We start from the raw sequence: 16038 nt of genomic DNA, 5'->3' as shown, positions 1-16038 counted from the left end.
TGGATTTAGATTTTATAAAACATATTTGACAAAGTAATCTGGGAGTTCAATATAAATCCCCTTTCCTTCACATCTTTTGGGATGAGCTTCTGATCTATTTCAGTTTGATCCCTTTGTAAAAAACATTACATTTGAGAGGGGGGTCAGCAAAATAGTTATAAAAAAAAAAAAAAAATCTTAATCTGCGGCCTATTGTTTGGAAAATGAGCCTTGCGGTTAAACACATGTCTGGCTACTGATGAGTCATTTTGATGTGTCAGAAAACATCCGAGAACTCCCCACAATAAGTGTTACAAAACTGTGAATCTGGCAAATCTTAAAAAATAATCAGTTACTCCCACATGCATCTTGAGGAGAGTACCTTATGTGAACACAAACTTTTTCCCTCCCATGCTTTGCTGCTTATTTCTTCTGCCCATCTTCTTGTGTCACCTCTGTTCAATAAAGCTGAAATCAGACCTCGGGTTAACCCACACTGACACCAATCTGCAATCAGGATCCAATTTCCTTTTGTTGGAATAACCTTAACCACCCCCTAAGCAATATGTCTGTGTGGCTGGCAAGCTTATGTTGACACACCAACCATGTCAGAGCCCTATGTCACTGGCAATTAACGTTACCCCTGAGGGGTACTTCCTCCACCATGTTGATCCTGATCTTCTCAACTGTCTCTTGAAGAGGACAGATAGAAGTAGGAAGTGGTCAACATGGGAAGCCTATTACTCATTCTGGTGGAATAAATGCTATGGAAAGATTTTTGGTGTGTGGTTTGACACAATTTGAACTTGTGTTTGCATATACAGCAAAACAACCTATTTCTACACAGTCATACACTTCCAGATACATGTATTTTCTGAAAAGAGTGTGTGTTTTTGTGACTTTCAGCACATGATATCACGCTGCCATAACAGATGCAGTGGGACCTCATTACGGCACGGCACCAGAGCCCATTGACTGATCACTCGTTTGCGCTTTCAGTGACATGGAGGTGTAACGAGGACATTACAAAAGAATAAGATGTCGGCAACCGACTGATTGAGCATAGTGTATGTAGAAAGTATATGTAGAAAAATGATCACATTGTACATTCGATGTAAGATGCAGCCATTAAAAAATAATATACTTTTTTTTTTTATATTTCACTTAATATAAATGTGATGTGGGTTCAGTGAAGTGTTAAGCAGGTGATGTTGTGATGTTGTGAATGTGGACAATTTTCTATCTAAATCTTTGAAGGTAGGTAAGGGGAAATTTTATAATAATAATATTACTGTAATTTTCAAGTGCTTAATGATTTAACATCAGTAAATGACATTTTCCTTCAGAATCAACATAGTACAGTTACAAAGGTGGATATCTGGCATCCATAAAGATTACTAAAACAATTCATATGCTCTATTGCAAATGGATATTTAAATGTATTTTCACCTCAATGAATGCTGCTACTCCTCTGATGGGATCTAGCTTGTTCACTTATTTCAAGCTCTGTGGTGGATTTTTACTTTGTGGTTTATGGAGTATCTGCCCTGACCTTGAATATTTGTTGTAACATTTTCTGACATTCCCTTTCTTCTTTGGATTCTCACGGCATAGAGTACTGTAGTTTATCTATGTATCATTATCATCATATTATACTATGAACTAGTACTGTGTCTTGCTTTATTTTACTTCATTACCTGTTCTACGTGTATGTACATATTTAATTTTATTTAATTACCCATTTTACACATAATTGCTGTCTTAATTTTTGGTGACCCCAGGAAGCACTGGTGACTGCTAATGGGGATCCAATAAACAAACATAAAAGCTCCAATGTGATCAATCGGTCTTTTCTCTTTATGAACTCTTAGAGCATAAAACAAACCGTTAATTTTTATAATTCTACTGATTTAGGGGGGGAGTTAACTGATCAATATTAGCCTTTAATATGTCAACCATCCTCCCAAATATTTATCAGAGACGAGAATGTCAAAAGAGAAAATGCAAATATGTGTTGAATTAAACCTGCTGAAGTAGAGATTCTCACAGAAAACCACATATTGATGATAATGCATCTGTTTAATAACTTCTCCTTTTTTAATCGTGCCCTTTCTGAAAGAATAAAGAATATTACCTTTTACCTTCATTTCATAGTCTTTTAATAGCCTACATTTTTCATGACTGTGCGTTTTTTTCTGCTCCCTCATGCAATTTTACCTTATGCCCTCAGAAAAAGGCTATAAAAAATTGTAAAACTATGCCTTTATTTAAATTTTGGCCGTTGTTGTTGTGGTAAATTATCGTTCCCTATGCAGGAGCGCAACGGCGCACGCTGATTAACTTTCAAAGCCCGGAAGCTAAAGAGGGGACAACCGGAAGTTTACGTGCGGGCTAGAGAATATGCTGAATTAGCCCTCGACTATTTATTTTTCCAACGTTTTCGTCTCTTCGTTGGGTTTCCAGCAAAAGCAACAATGTCCGAAAGAAAAGTATTGAATGTAAGTAGATGACTGCCAACGGTGTGCGTCTTTTTGCAAAGTTTTAAAGGATAGTTAGCCGTAGCGTATGAGATGTATAAGAAACCGAGTAGGCTAACATTAGCTTTGAAGCTAAGTGAGGTGCATCTCCTCATATCAGAAATCCAAAGTACATTATGTATTTGTTTTAAAGCTAACAAATCAAACTACGTTGGCCACATTGCCATCAGTTTGGATTATTGATGATTCTTTCCTACGTTCAGGCTTTTCAGTAACGCTCATTTATACTTCCGTCTTCCACAGAAATACTACCCTCCGGATTTCGATCCGTCCAAAATCCCAAAGCTCAAACTCCCCAAAGATCGACAGTATGTGGTCAGATTGATGGCCCCATTCAATATGAGGTATGTCTGTCTCATCATTGTGCGTCAGTGTGTTTCAGAACCTGTTTCACTCATCCTTACAGCCAAATATTAACAGCAGGTTTAAAGTAATCACACAACTCGCACAGCTGGTGTGGCAGAGGATGGAGTTTCATTTGATGGTTAAAGTAGCTGTTTTAAGTTCACAGACATAAACAACACACTTGTGAGAAGGCAGGCAAGGGCATCCAGTACCGTGCAGCTGTCACATATTAGCAGTTGGGATCTTGGGACAAAAATTCAGTAGTCTGCATGCTTCACAGCATATTTCAACGAAACATCAGTTTAGAGAACAGGAAAAGGGGGACCGGGTTGGAGAGAAGACAAATAAGCTTCCATTTAGGTGGTCTGGTTCTCCACCCAGGGATCTGTCTTCCTCTCTTAAAGTAGGTTGTTAGAAAAGAAGGTGAGCTGGGTGAGGCATTTTTCTGATTATATAGTTGTTCTCTCGCTTCTGTACTGTTCACCAATTTTCACTATCCTGTGAACATAGCAAGCCATGTTCCCAGGTTCTGAAAGTGTTTCCACGTGGAATGGTATAATTCTGGATAGACCCCTACCAAAACTTGATGTTTGATGTATTGAGGCCAGAACCAATATTTAAGAATTTGTGTTTTTTTTGTTTTGTTTTTTTAATAAATCTGATAACGCTATATAGAGGGTGATAAACACATGACATAAACAAGCATTTTTGATAAGGATTCCTTAAATGTGTTTATTGAAAGAATTGTGACCAATAATAAACCTGTCAGTTCTTACCAGTGGACAAACTATATAATGGGGACAATATTTCTAAATTAGCTACCAACATGTTTTTGGCATTTTTGTGCTGCAATTTCTTGTTGCTCATCGGCCAACATGTACAGAGACACTGGAAATACGTCACTAATATCTGCTCTGCTGATATATCTTTCCGACTAAATTCTGGAGATAGTTTTAAGAACCTAGTAAAGTGAAGGGAGGTTGCAACTGGTAATTCTTTTTTATGCTTCTCTTGAGAATTATTATTAGCTTTCTTTGTAGATCTATTAAAAAAAAAACTGAAATGTGACATTATCTTCATTCACAATACAGAGGAATACATTATATACAGACACACAAGTGCAAGAGATAACATGTTAAATTAAGAATATTTATTTCCAACATGTTCCCAGAATGTTAAAAGAATAATCCAGTCTAAATACTGCTTTCCAAGAAGTTCAATGAGAGTGATCTTGGATGGCTTGTTTCATTTGAAGGGAAAAACAGTTTCTTGGATTTTGGTTGTATTTACAGTTTGACCAGGGCTACCTCTTAACAACAAGGACTTTCTGGCCTCTGTAAATGAGTCCTGTGACTGCAGTGTCATCAGCTTGCCTCTCTGGTTGTTTGCAGGTGTAAAACATGTGGCGAGTACATCTACAAGGGGAAGAAGTTCAATGCACGCAAAGAGACTGTCCAAAATGAGCTGTACATGGGACTGCCTATCTTCCGTTTCTACATCAAATGTACTCGGTGTCTTGCTGAGATTACGTTTAAGGTGAGAATATTTAATGCTCTAATTATCACAGATGCAGTATATTTACTGAAATGAGACAAAACAAGTACTGTTAAGGTAAATATAGAACAGTGTCCCTGGTATATTCTGGAAGATAAATCTCCAGCATTAGGCATAAAATAATTTCCTCGCATTTTCATATCTCATGTTGTGATCCTAGACTGACCCAGAGAACACTGACTACGCAATGGAGCACGGTGCAACACGAAACTTCCAGGCAGAGAAGCTAATTGAGGAGGAGGAGAAGAGAATCCAGCAGGAGAGAGAAGAAGAGGAACTGAACAACCCCATGAAGGTCAGCGTGTAAATGTCAGCTTCTGTTGTGTTATTGAGCAGTATTCAGGCATCGGGCATGAGGAGTTAAGTGGTTTCCCAATCCTCTACCAGGTGTTGGAGAACCGCACAAAGGATTCCAAGATGGAGATGGAGGTTTTGGAGAACCTCCAGGAGCTGAAAGAGCTGAACCAGAGGCAGGCTCAGGTGGACTTCGAGGGGATGATCGACCAGTACCGAGAGTTGGAGAGAAGAGAGAGGGAACGGGAGAAAGAAGACGATGAGCGAGAAACAAAGTGAGTGATTAAGGTTTAAATAAATAATGGGCAGTGAAGCGAATGTAAAACTTTGATGTTTTAAGTGTATTGCACCATGAAGTGAAAATAAGTATTTTTCCAGTTTTCTAAAGACTACATATCTAATACACAGGTTCTCACTGACCTGACCTGATCTCTGTCTTTGTCTTAATAAGTTTTGTCATATGCATTCTTCTTATAATCAGCGTAGACTCTGAGCAGATGTCATTTAAAAACCCAGCTAAAACTGAATTCGGAAATTGTTTAACAGGGAGATGTTGGAGCGCGCCCTTGTGAAAAGACTGAGAGAGTCTGACTCTGATTCAGAGAAAGAAGAGGGGAGCAGCAGCTCACTGTCAAATCAAGTCAAGTCCAGCACAGACAAACCAACAGACATCCTCACCATTGACAAACCCAAAGAGAGACAGGTATGTATGACCACATATTTAAAGCATGTTCCGCTACCCGCAATTAGCCAGAGAAAATCAGTTAATACTGATAAAATGTATCTGTTTGTTACTGGAGATATATTTTTACTACACCATGTGACAGAGGCTTTGCAGGCTGATTACATAAAATTTGTTTTGTCATGTGAATGGATTCCCATTTCCCATTGCACATTTTCTCAAATAAACTCTCAGAAGAAACAGTATGATAAATTAGAGTGGAAATGCCAGCTTTGTGGTTTGTCTATAAATTCCTCTTAAATGTAATTCAAAGTGTAAAAGGTCTAAATAGTCTTAAAGGCTGATGTAGTAAAACTTCCAGATACCATGTACGGGCATGAAGGGGCAAATACTAAACACCTGATCAGAAGAGCTTGAAGAAGATGGTGGGATCTTGAACGTGTGGGAATGTCTCATGCTGTGTTTCAACAGGGAGCCACAGCTGGAGGAGTGAAGAGGGCCAAGATGGAGAGCTGGGACAGGAGTGTGGGGACACTGGGTGGTAAAAGACCACTAGGGTCCCTGGTGGTGCGAAAGAAGCCAACAGCAGCTGTCAACAAACCCAGTCCAGTGGGGGGCCCTGCTGCTCCCACTTCACAAACAGGTAAGTATCTCGTGCAGTTTATGACTTCAGGAATACTATTCATTACCTGATTCATTTGAAAACTTAGACATTAGTTAATTAATATATTTCCACAAGACATTTGTCCCCTTGTGTTCCGATGAGCACATGTTTTTTTTGTTTGTTTGTTTTGCATGTTAGGATTTCTAAAAAACAGCTATCTTTTGCTGCTTGTTCACATCCTTGATTAAACATTTGCATATGATTTTGAAGGCACAGTCATCGTGTATCTTGTTTTACAGATTCAAAGGCATCAAAGACGGCTGACTCCACAAATAATTCAAAGCCCATTACCACACAAAATGGGTCATCATCTCTCAGCCTGCTGGGGGCTTATTCAGACAGTGACAGCAATGGCAGCGACTGAGCAGAAGACGACTTGAGTGACTGATACATTTGTATGAATGACGCAGAGGGGAATATAATGATATGGGCTTTTTTGTAATGCTCTACAGAAATCAAAATCATGTGTAAACCAGTTTGTGGGTCTACCCTATGCAAACCTTTCTGTAAAGAAATAACTGATAACAAGTCATTGTATTGGTGGACAGGCTTTAGCAGGAATTGTATTGTCTGCTGTCGAGATTCAGTGAAACCAAAATAATCTTCCTTAGCAGATCCACTGGTTCATGGACCTTCTGTTACTGAGAATGTAACCTAGAAAAAAAAATGGTGAATATTTGTGGGACAAATTTGCCCTATCTTAGTGTTTATTAAAATCTGTTTCAGTTTAATTCTTTGTTTTTGAAATATTTTTGACATCTTGCAACACCTCAACATTCTTACTCTCCTAAATGTTAATGTAAAATCATGTCTGTCTGCCCTCAAAGATAAGAAATTGTGTAGATCAGACAAGCAAGAATATGAGCTAGTGCTAATTACAAACTTATCTGGCTGCTGAAAAGAGTGAAACAGGTTTATATAAAAACAATGGCAGTGTGATATTAATAATGCTATGACAATGACATAAATTAGCATTAATAATGCTAATTTATGTCACTGAATATTTGTTTGGACAGTAAATATTAATGTGATTTGTAATCCCTGGGGACAAGGTGATTCCCATGTCACAATATCTGGTTTATTTTAAGGATGGAAGATATGCAGGGAATTTTCAAATATACAAGTCAAGTCAAGTCAAGTCAAGTCAGTTTTATTTATATAGCAACAATCACACATTTGCCTCAAGGGACTTTACAGTGTGTACAGCATACAACAATCTATGTAGGAAAAACTGTTGTCATGGAGCTATAGATGTAGTAATTTTAACGTGAACATAATTAACCAAGATTTGCACTGAAAAGACTCCATATCACCATTTTCATAACATTTTTATTCTCTTCCTTTTTCTCTTCCTTATCCTTACCCCTGGTTTAGTTTAAACACAGTTGTGAAAGCACCAATATCATATCATATATATAGATATATATATATATATATATATAGGTATAGGTATAGATATAGATATATTTATATAGATATATATATCTATATAAATATATAGATATATGTATATATATAGATATAGATTTACAGATATATAGAGATATCTATATATAGATAGATATAGAGATATATATAGATAGTCAAAACATGGTATTTGCCACTGGAAATGCAGTATTTGCGAGCTTTGACCACAGTAAGACACTGCAGTCTCAAAGGTAGACGAGAGCTGGTAAGAGAGACAGAATTCAGCAGCGGGCCTGGTTTTGATAGTGTACAAAAAAATGGCATTGTCCACATCATTGGGACCGAGTGCGTGAGACAAACGGATTGCAGTCGTGGATTTGGAGGCAGTCACAGGGCTTGCCACATATGTGAGGCTTTAATGTCGACCCAGCAAAAATACCTTACCACTCCCCTTTAAGCCAGTCCGTCGGGCCAGTGAGTGTTGTGTCGGAGACGGGTTGCCCGACGGTCTGGTCTGGTCCAGCTAACATTAGCCGACTGACCTGCTCGCCTCGAAGGCAGGACGGATTTCACGGATAACAATGTTTTATTTTTAGGCCCGATAACGTTAAAACGAAACACCGGATGGTAACCAGAAATAAATAACTGGAACCCGGAACCGTCAATGCAAAGAAAGAGGGTGAGCTTAAAGAAGTAATGTTAGCAGGTAACGGTTAAGACGCGTCGACGTTAGCTGGACTTAGCTAACTTAGCTTTGGCATATATACAGATCGGCCATCATCAATTGTACGACTTATATGACTTTAAACGCTATATTTAAAAAAAAAAAAAAATAGCACAACAGCAAGATTAGCTTGTTTAGCTTGTTACGGGCAGGTTGGTCGAAAACGCTATCCTTAATTCACTAGTATGAATAAGTAATTGAAACCCCCTTGTTTTGATTTCACTCCCAATGTTAAGTAGCAATTGTCAATGATTACTGTGATTTGCTGACTTAGTTAGCTTAGCCTTCTAGCATTTACCTAAAAGCCACTCTCTGCTTTACCTCAGGGGAAAGGTTATCAGAGTTAACCTTACGAAGGTATTTACACTGGACCTGTTGAATTTTTTAACGTCAGTGTTTTCTTCAGGGCGCAGCCTTTTTTTTGTGGGGTTGGGGGGGCTCCAGCCACGTTCATGTGGGCTAACAAATGCAAATCACTCCCGGGTACGGTTGTGTCATTAGGCTAGTTTTGTCTTTCGATTGCCCTGATAGACCTTGACTACTTAGGGTCTTGATTCATTAATGAGTCTTTTTTAAATTTATGAAGCTGAACCATCAAATATTTGGCTAAAAATTGCTGAAAAAAATGATAATTAGTATATGAATAACATGAAATCAGGGCAACTTTTTATTTGTATTCTCATTTCCACAGTATGTGAAATTATTCAATGCAATCTGTATTAACATTTCATCCCCAGATCCATGGCAAAGTGGCTGAAGGACTACCTAAACTTAGGCAGCAGGCGTGACCCTCCACAGCCCCCGAGGCCAGATTACAGTGAAAGTGAGATTTTGAGGGCTTACAGAGCTCAGAAAGAGCTAGATTTCGAGGACCCATACCAACACTCTGATAAGGAGCACCAGAATGGCAGTTTGAGCTCCTGCAGCGCCACAGTGAGCCTTCCCTCTTTCCCTGGATTTGGTTCAGTGCTGCCTAATGGTGTGGAGGTATGACCTGCTTTTAGAGTCATGCACATGACCTCATTGTGTTGTGTGCCTCGCACCATGTATCGCTAGATAAATGTACTTCTGGATTATAAATACTGAGCTCATATTGACCAGTGCCATTGCTCACATGTTTCAGAAGATTAGTTTTGAGATGTTTTGAATTATTATTGAAAGTGTCTTGTTTCCATATGTTACATTGTAGGTGAAAGTGGTATCTCCCAAACACAGATTAATTAAAGTGGACTCTCAGGAGTTTGGCCGCTGTAAAGTCCCCTTGAGTCCCGTGACTGTTCAGGAAGAACCAGTAAGCATTGTTTTTGTCTTCTGCTTAATTTTCTTTGCTGTTTTTTCCTTTTAATCCTCTCATTCTCTGCCCTGTATCTCAGTTTCTCACGCACGCACGCACGCACACACACACACACAGTTATATTTCCAGCTCTTCCTCTTGACACAAATAAGTCCGTCATGTTGTCCTATTTAATTGTTAGATGTCCTTTGTTTCTCATCCTCCCAAGGTGGTTCCCTCTGCCCCTGCAGCGCTGGACACTGACACAGACTACTCTGACCCATTTGATGCCCATCCAGACCCTAGAGCCAGACCAAACTGGGAGCCCAAACCTGCACCAACAGACTGCTGCAGCTACATGGAGCCATTCGAGGCCCAACGGATCATCTCAGGTTTATTATAAGACCTAGTCACTCTCTCACTCTCTCACTAGTCACTTGGGCTCTAAATTACAAGGTATTATTTATTATCGAGAGTTAAATAGTAACATATTGTACTCTGAACAGTTACTATCAGTTACTGGCCCTTTGCCCTCTAAATGTCACTTCTAAACAATTTTTATTATTATTTTTTTTTAAATAATAGAAACTCAATGAAGTCAGAACAAACTGGCTACCAGGGGTAATCCTATAAATGTGTTCACTATTAAGTTATGGCTGAATAAAGAACAACTTAGAGGTAAATTTACTGTGATGAAATTGGCATTTGACTGGATATATTAAGCAGGTAACAGACAAGGATCTAAAGCCCTCGCTCAACAGATTTAATTGTACTTATAAGTAAATCAGTGCTTCAAAGTTAAAATTTCTGGTCCCATAATTTCATTTTTAGGCATATTTTTTATCTAGATACTTGTACTGTTTTTTTTGTCTTGTGACTTAAAATTTAGCAGAAAGTAATTTACTCTGTGTGTTTTCTTTTGAAGAACTGCAGCACAGCGTGATGACTAACAGGTCTGGGAGTGGAGATCCTGTCCAGTTATATGATAACCCATATGAGGAGAGGACCCGTCACCACCACAGAGCTGCTCCACCAGCACAACAGCAAACTCAGAGGGCCGAGGGCGGGCTTGGCCTGGTAGACAGCAGGGAGAGCAGGCTCCCTCAGGATGATGAGAGGCCCGCTGATGAATACGACCAGCCCTGGGAGTGGAAGAAGGACAACATCTCTAAAGCCCTAGCAGGTAATTTGCCTTTCTTGGTGTATATGTTTCTGTACCAAATGTGTTTTAGAGTCATTTTTTAAACTACTCTGCTGTATCTCTTCATCTTGCCATAGTTCAGTTTGAAGGGGCAGAAAAGGAGCGCTCGCGAGCTCAGACAGAACAGACCAGGCTCACCAAGACAGGCACCACATCTACCACAGCAGATGCAACTACGCTCCGTTTGGTTGGTGACACTCCTGCTCTTCTGGGAGAGAGAGTAGATCCATCTCTGCCTCTGGAGAGACAAGTGTAAGTGGACATATGTGTTCCATATGCATGGTCTTGATTTTCTTCACGTTTTTTTTTTTTTTTTTTTTTAACTACGCTATGTGTGCAATCTAGGAAAATGTGATGAGATGTTTTTCAGACCTGCTGGGACAAATTGGATTTTACTGGTTTTACATTGTGACATTTGAGCATACAGAGGAAATTACAGTCTGATACTGATCAAACCAAAGTGTCAGGTTTATTTTCTTTTGGGATTGCGCTTATGAAGCCAGTGCTTCATTTTGTTCTATTTCTTCTAGGGGAGTCTAATTATGTGTGTCTCCTGGCTCTAGTCTGCTTTATCACAACAACTCTTCATGGTTTTGCTATAAAATCTGAGACAGACTGTAAGCAGTTAACAATTTGGCTGCTATCATTCTCATTTACTGTTTACATACATTGTTTATTTATTGAACCATTTGCTTCATTATAGAAATGGACTGTCCATTATTGAAATTAAAGGAAGCCAACTTTTTGCCCCTGCATCATAGAGGGAATAGATATCATTTCATTTTACATGTTAATCATCACGTTCACTCTTATGAATGGCAACATACAAATGTCAGGATCTGCTATTTGTTTCTCTAACCAGGGAAATCAGTCTTGAATGGGCACAACACCAGACTCATTTGAAATACTGAACAAATCAGAGATGTGGGCGGTGATTCTGAGGTCTGGAACTAGGCTAAGTGCCACTGTGCCTTGCAAAGTTCAGCCACCCTCAATTGCTTTGCTGCTTCCAGCTGGAAGATAGAGCCAAACGTGTAGGGCTGCAGCTAACAATTAATCGATCAGTCTACGGATTATTTTGTCAGAAAATACTAAAAGAAAAATTCCAATCACAATTCCCAGAGTTCAAGGTCTTCAAATGTCTTTTTTCTTTTGTTAAACAAACAGTCAAAATACCCAAAGATATTCAGTTTATTGTCAGGAGACTGGGAAAACCAGCAAACACTAACATTTTAGAAGCTGGAAGCATTGGATTTTTTTTGGCATTTTACCTTAAAAAAAAAACACTTAAATGATTGATCAATTATCAGTATTGCTGCCGACTTTTTTCTGGCACTCGACTAATTGAATATTCAACTAATAGTTGCAGCTCTACAACCTTTTTTTCCACCTTCCTTCAAATGGTTTCACACTATTCAAGTGAACTACAGGTGGCGATTATATGCCAAGAAATGCAGCAATGCGCCATCATAGGCAGGGAAGAGGAAAATTGTAAACTTCAAAATATTTTAAAAATCAACTTTTTAAATGTTTTATGTGGAAAGAAAAATATGCATCATGGTTGTCAGATTCACAATGCATTTTGGTTTGTTTAAATGCAGCATTTTTTTGTTTACAAGAAAACTTCACAGGGTAATCCGACGTATAGAGTACAGAGGTAACATGAAGCGATAAATTGTAAGGGACTGTATGACATTAAGTACTGTTCAGGACAACGTGAAGAGAAAAAAATTACTGTCCATGATGATAACTAGATCTGTCCTCTGTTCTCATTCCTCCTGGTCACCTGCAGATGGTACCATGGAGCCCTGAGCCGCTCGGAGGCAGAAAGTCTTCTGACTCTGTGCAAAGAGAGCTCTTACCTGGTGAGGAACAGCCAGACCTGCCGCAGCGACTACTCGCTCTCACTCAGGTAGACACTCCTGCGCACACTCTTGTTTACATCAAGTTCATTGCTTGATTTGTATCTATGTTTAACAGTAAGCTGTACTGGATCAAAAGGGGAAAAAAAAAAACAATTCTTCTCAAATTCTCTTAAAGGGGATATCGAACCTTGTCTACTGCATTGTACTGTGCTGTTTCCAAAATGATCTGATCTAGTTTTTGCCTCATTTGGATATTGTTACAATCTGGGTGGTTAGAGAATATTCTCAGATTTGAGGCGTGAGGCGACTTTTAATTGTTCATAATTTTTCCATCGGCTCTCTTCCCATCCACCCACTTACTGTGTTGCTCCTTCCCTCTCCATCCCCCATTTCTCTCCATGCAACTGTGTTTCCAGCCTGTATGAATAAAATAGGAATGAAGGTAGCTGTTTTTAGAGAGGTCATCTGCATGCTGGGTGTTGTTACTAACCTTTGAAACAGTGACTGGTGGAGAACTGTAATTTGATCAGGTTGTACCCAACTGAAAGCCCTTGTGCGTAGCCAACCAAAATCAAATAAATAATCATACAATGCAAGAGTGCAATGCATTTGTCTAGGTTTTAATGTCACAAAGAAGTCAACAGTAGATCACCAGCAAAAGATGTGTTGTCACATTTATCTTTCAACATTTATCAGAGTTCAGAGAGTTACATCTAGGAGTAAAAATGTGATTTAACCACATAGCTAATCAAATCTTTAATATCTCCTGTAGCATTTAAGAAGTAGCTATCAACCATATAAATATTGATGAAATGTGATAAAATGACAATTAAAAACTATAGCAGGAATGAGTCTGCTGCTGGTAGAGGAGCTTTTTTATCAGAAAAAAACAAACAACATAAGACTCATAAATTTAAAAAATGCAGACACTAAAGATGCATGGAAAGAGTGCAAACAAAGTGTTGTACTCGTGAGGGTTTCAAAAAGAGCTGTTTAACCACCTATCACTCCCGTGTGAATAACACCTTTATGAGCAAGCAGTATCTGCAAGCTAATAAAACCATTATGAATTATTAATTGTATCGTACAGTCATTTTAAAACACGTTTTAAGAAATGTCCCAAACAGTGTTTGTTCTTACGTTTGTGAGTAGTATGTAGTTCCGTGGTCACTGAATGGTTACAGTGCACGCCACATAGCTGCAACGTCGGCAGTTCATCTCTGGCCGGAGAACAATGTTTCATGTCATATCCCTCTTCCCCCCCTTGTTCCCTGTCTAACTCTTCACTATCAACTGTCTATAAAAGACGGAAAAGCCAAAAAATAGTCATTATAAAAAGTTTGTGAGTAGTAAAAGTGAGTATCCCTTACCCCTAACATTCAAAATGTAGCTTTTGGTGGAAAAAAAAAACAACAAAAAAAACAAATACAGCTTGAAAAGAAAGGAGGCGCAATTTGGAATGATGGATATGTTCCTTTTTTCTTATTAGTTTTGCACAGCCATAACATTTGTCATTTCTAGAGTGCTCCTGCTTTTGTGCAAGTCATTTTACTTGTTTTTAGCTCAAGTCTGTCAAGATATTTGTGGTGGAGCACCCCCGCCCTTGCAGGATTTAGTACATCAGCTACACAATGTATGGTATCGTTAAACAATCTGATAACCACATGCCCAGTTCTGTAAACGACCAGCTGTGATCAAAGACTTTCAATGAGATGGGATAAAACTTGCAACTCCCTGATCACATCAAAGTGATGAAAACTGATAGTAATTACTGTTTAAATGACAACTCTCCACTTCGTAGTTCCCATTATAGCACTTTCTTTTAAGTGTTTGTTTCTTTTTCACTATATATTTGAAACTTTGTAGTTTAGCAGATCAGTCAAATTGGAAATTTGATTGGAGACGGGGTTTGGGGCCCAGCATGGGTGTTACAATAAAGAAAGATAGAGTGCATACAAATTTGTGTTTGGAACTAGAGACAGGATGTGCTAACATCTGTTATTTCCTTGACTGTTCCCGGATTAGTGCATTCGGCCCTAATTGTTTTCAGAAATTTTAACATGTTTCTTCCAGATGGGGTTAGTCACTCATGGTCATATTTATCTCCAAGATACCAAGGAATCTTTGTCTCGAGTGTTTTCCTCTGTTTTTCCTCTGATGGCATCACGATTCCCACAGATGCACTTTCAGTCATATGTAAATGCCACAATTTACAATCCAGTTTTGGTTGAACCAGTAAAGCAAAGACTCACCTCTCCTTTCCCTCCCCCTCTCAGGAGCTGCAAAGGCTTCATGCATATGAAGTTCACTCAGTCTGCAGATGGGCGTTATGTGCTCGGGGAGAACAGCCCTCCCTTCTCCACCATCCCCGAGGTCATCCATTACTACACTACACACAAGCTGCCTATCAGAGGCGCTGAACACATGTCCCTACTGTATCCTGTCATAGTGCAGACCCTCTGACAATGAAAACCACAAACTCTTTCTCCTGGTGCTACTGAATACAGTATATACTCTATCTACCTATATCTGACCCCATCTCCTACAGGCCTTTTCACTGCCATTCTACCTGCACTACTCACAAGAGATTGGACTGTTTGGTGCTATCTTTTACTTTTCTTTTTCACATAATCCCAGTAACTACACTGGCAACTTAACCATAGAGCTCAGTGCCTCATGAACCTACACCTGTGAACTGGTATTATCACTGAAATTCCTGTATTTTAATACCAAGGAATCCTGAAAATCCACGATCATTGCCATTAAGATTGGTAGCTGAGTACTTTTTAAGTAAAAGAGAAAAAGACAAACTATAGTCTTGGGGTGTATCAAGAATTTACAGAACATTGCATGGAGATTTGTCTCTGTTACAATAGTGCAGAGATAGAGTGTACTGCCGGGCGAATTAAAGGATAATAGTGGTGTTTCCTTTTGGTTTAAGATTGTGCCAATAATCCAAGTTGATTTTCAGCTAAGGCAGCAGTTATTTTTATGTCAATTTTATGTTTTAAGGTGACACAAAAATCAAACAAAATAAGAGGTGGTGTGTGGACAGTTAAAGTAGACGTAGACGGTAGAAAATGCAGTAAACATGTGCTGTAAGTACAAGCAACATTGTTATTATCCTTTAAATATTAGTAACAATACCAACCAAACACTATATATTTAACCCTTGCCATCTGTTGGCTCTGGGTTTCACTGTGTCTTTCAGAGGCCTGTGAATGTTATATGATGCTGTAACTGCGAGCCCTGCAGTGTTCTCCTCAGTTCATCACGTTAATGTGTGAAAAACAGAAAGTGACAGTATGTCACAACAGACATGCCTTGTTAACATCACACAATAACAGACTCCCGCAATACTAGTTTAAAGAATAATAACTACAGTATTATATTGAAAGTTTGTTGCTTTGTGATCATTATTATTAAAGAAGCTTTGGTAGATTATTTACTGTGCTGTTTTATAAGATTTTAAATGTCTGTTGAAAATAAAGGTGTTCCCTTTTTTTTTTTTTT

The 16038-nt window shown here is 38.7% G+C and overlaps 2 protein-coding genes across 7 annotated transcripts; both read left to right on the top strand.

The window, feature by feature from the left end:
- Positions 1 to 2315: 2315 nt before the first annotated feature.
- yju2 (YJU2 splicing factor homolog) lies at positions 2316 to 6696 on the top strand. Its single transcript, XM_040136452.1, has 8 exons — positions 2316 to 2477; positions 2760 to 2860; positions 4253 to 4397; positions 4576 to 4710; positions 4803 to 4984; positions 5256 to 5412; positions 5863 to 6034; positions 6295 to 6696. The coding sequence occupies exons 1-8, from the start codon at positions 2454 to 2456 to the stop codon at positions 6417 to 6419; spliced, it is 1041 nt and encodes a 346-aa protein (XP_039992386.1). The 5' UTR covers positions 2316 to 2453; the 3' UTR covers positions 6420 to 6696.
- Positions 6697 to 7669: 973 nt separating this feature from the next.
- Positions 7670 to 16038, top strand: LOC120795850 (SH2 domain-containing adapter protein F-like). 6 transcript variants are annotated; one of them, XM_040138063.1, is made up of 8 exons: positions 7670 to 7727; positions 8924 to 9173; positions 9376 to 9477; positions 9689 to 9851; positions 10385 to 10642; positions 10738 to 10912; positions 12453 to 12572; positions 14802 to 16038. In XM_040138063.1, the coding sequence occupies exons 2-8, from the start codon at positions 8928 to 8930 to the stop codon at positions 14986 to 14988; spliced, it is 1251 nt and encodes a 416-aa protein (XP_039993997.1). In that variant the 5' UTR covers positions 7670 to 7727; positions 8924 to 8927; the 3' UTR covers positions 14989 to 16038. The 6 variants fall into 6 exon arrangements, with proteins under 6 accessions (XP_039993997.1, XP_039993996.1, XP_039993992.1 ...); XM_040138062.1 differs by lacking the exon at positions 7670 to 7727 and adding an exon at positions 7777 to 7869; XM_040138058.1 differs by lacking the exon at positions 7670 to 7727 and adding an exon at positions 7897 to 8141.

The sequence above is a fragment of the Xiphias gladius genome, chromosome 10, assembly GCF_016859285.1.
Source record: "Xiphias gladius isolate SHS-SW01 ecotype Sanya breed wild chromosome 10, ASM1685928v1, whole genome shotgun sequence".
NCBI lineage: Eukaryota > Metazoa > Chordata > Actinopteri > Istiophoriformes > Xiphiidae > Xiphias > Xiphias gladius.
The sequence above is the reverse complement of the archived record's forward strand: the minus strand, read 5'-3'. Positions and strand labels throughout refer to the sequence as shown.

Bases quoted from the DNA above. Each gene is read 5' to 3' on its own strand.
- LOC120795850 (XM_040138063.1), top strand. From the start codon at position 8,928: ATGGCAAAGTGGCTGAAGGACTACCTAAACTTAGGCAGCAGGCGTGAC. The intron at 9,174-9,375 runs GTATGACCTGCT...GTTACATTGTAG, and splicing joins TGCTGCCTAATGGTGTGGAG to GTGAAAGTGGTATCTCCCAA. The intron at 9,852-10,384 runs GTTTATTATAAG...TTTCTTTTGAAG, and splicing joins GGCCCAACGGATCATCTCAG to AACTGCAGCACAGCGTGATG.
- yju2 (XM_040136452.1), top strand. From the start codon at position 2,454: ATGTCCGAAAGAAAAGTATTGAAT. The intron at 2,861-4,252 runs GTATGTCTGTCT...GGTTGTTTGCAG, and splicing joins ATGGCCCCATTCAATATGAG to GTGTAAAACATGTGGCGAGT. The intron at 6,035-6,294 runs GTAAGTATCTCG...CTTGTTTTACAG, and splicing joins TGCTCCCACTTCACAAACAG to ATTCAAAGGCATCAAAGACG.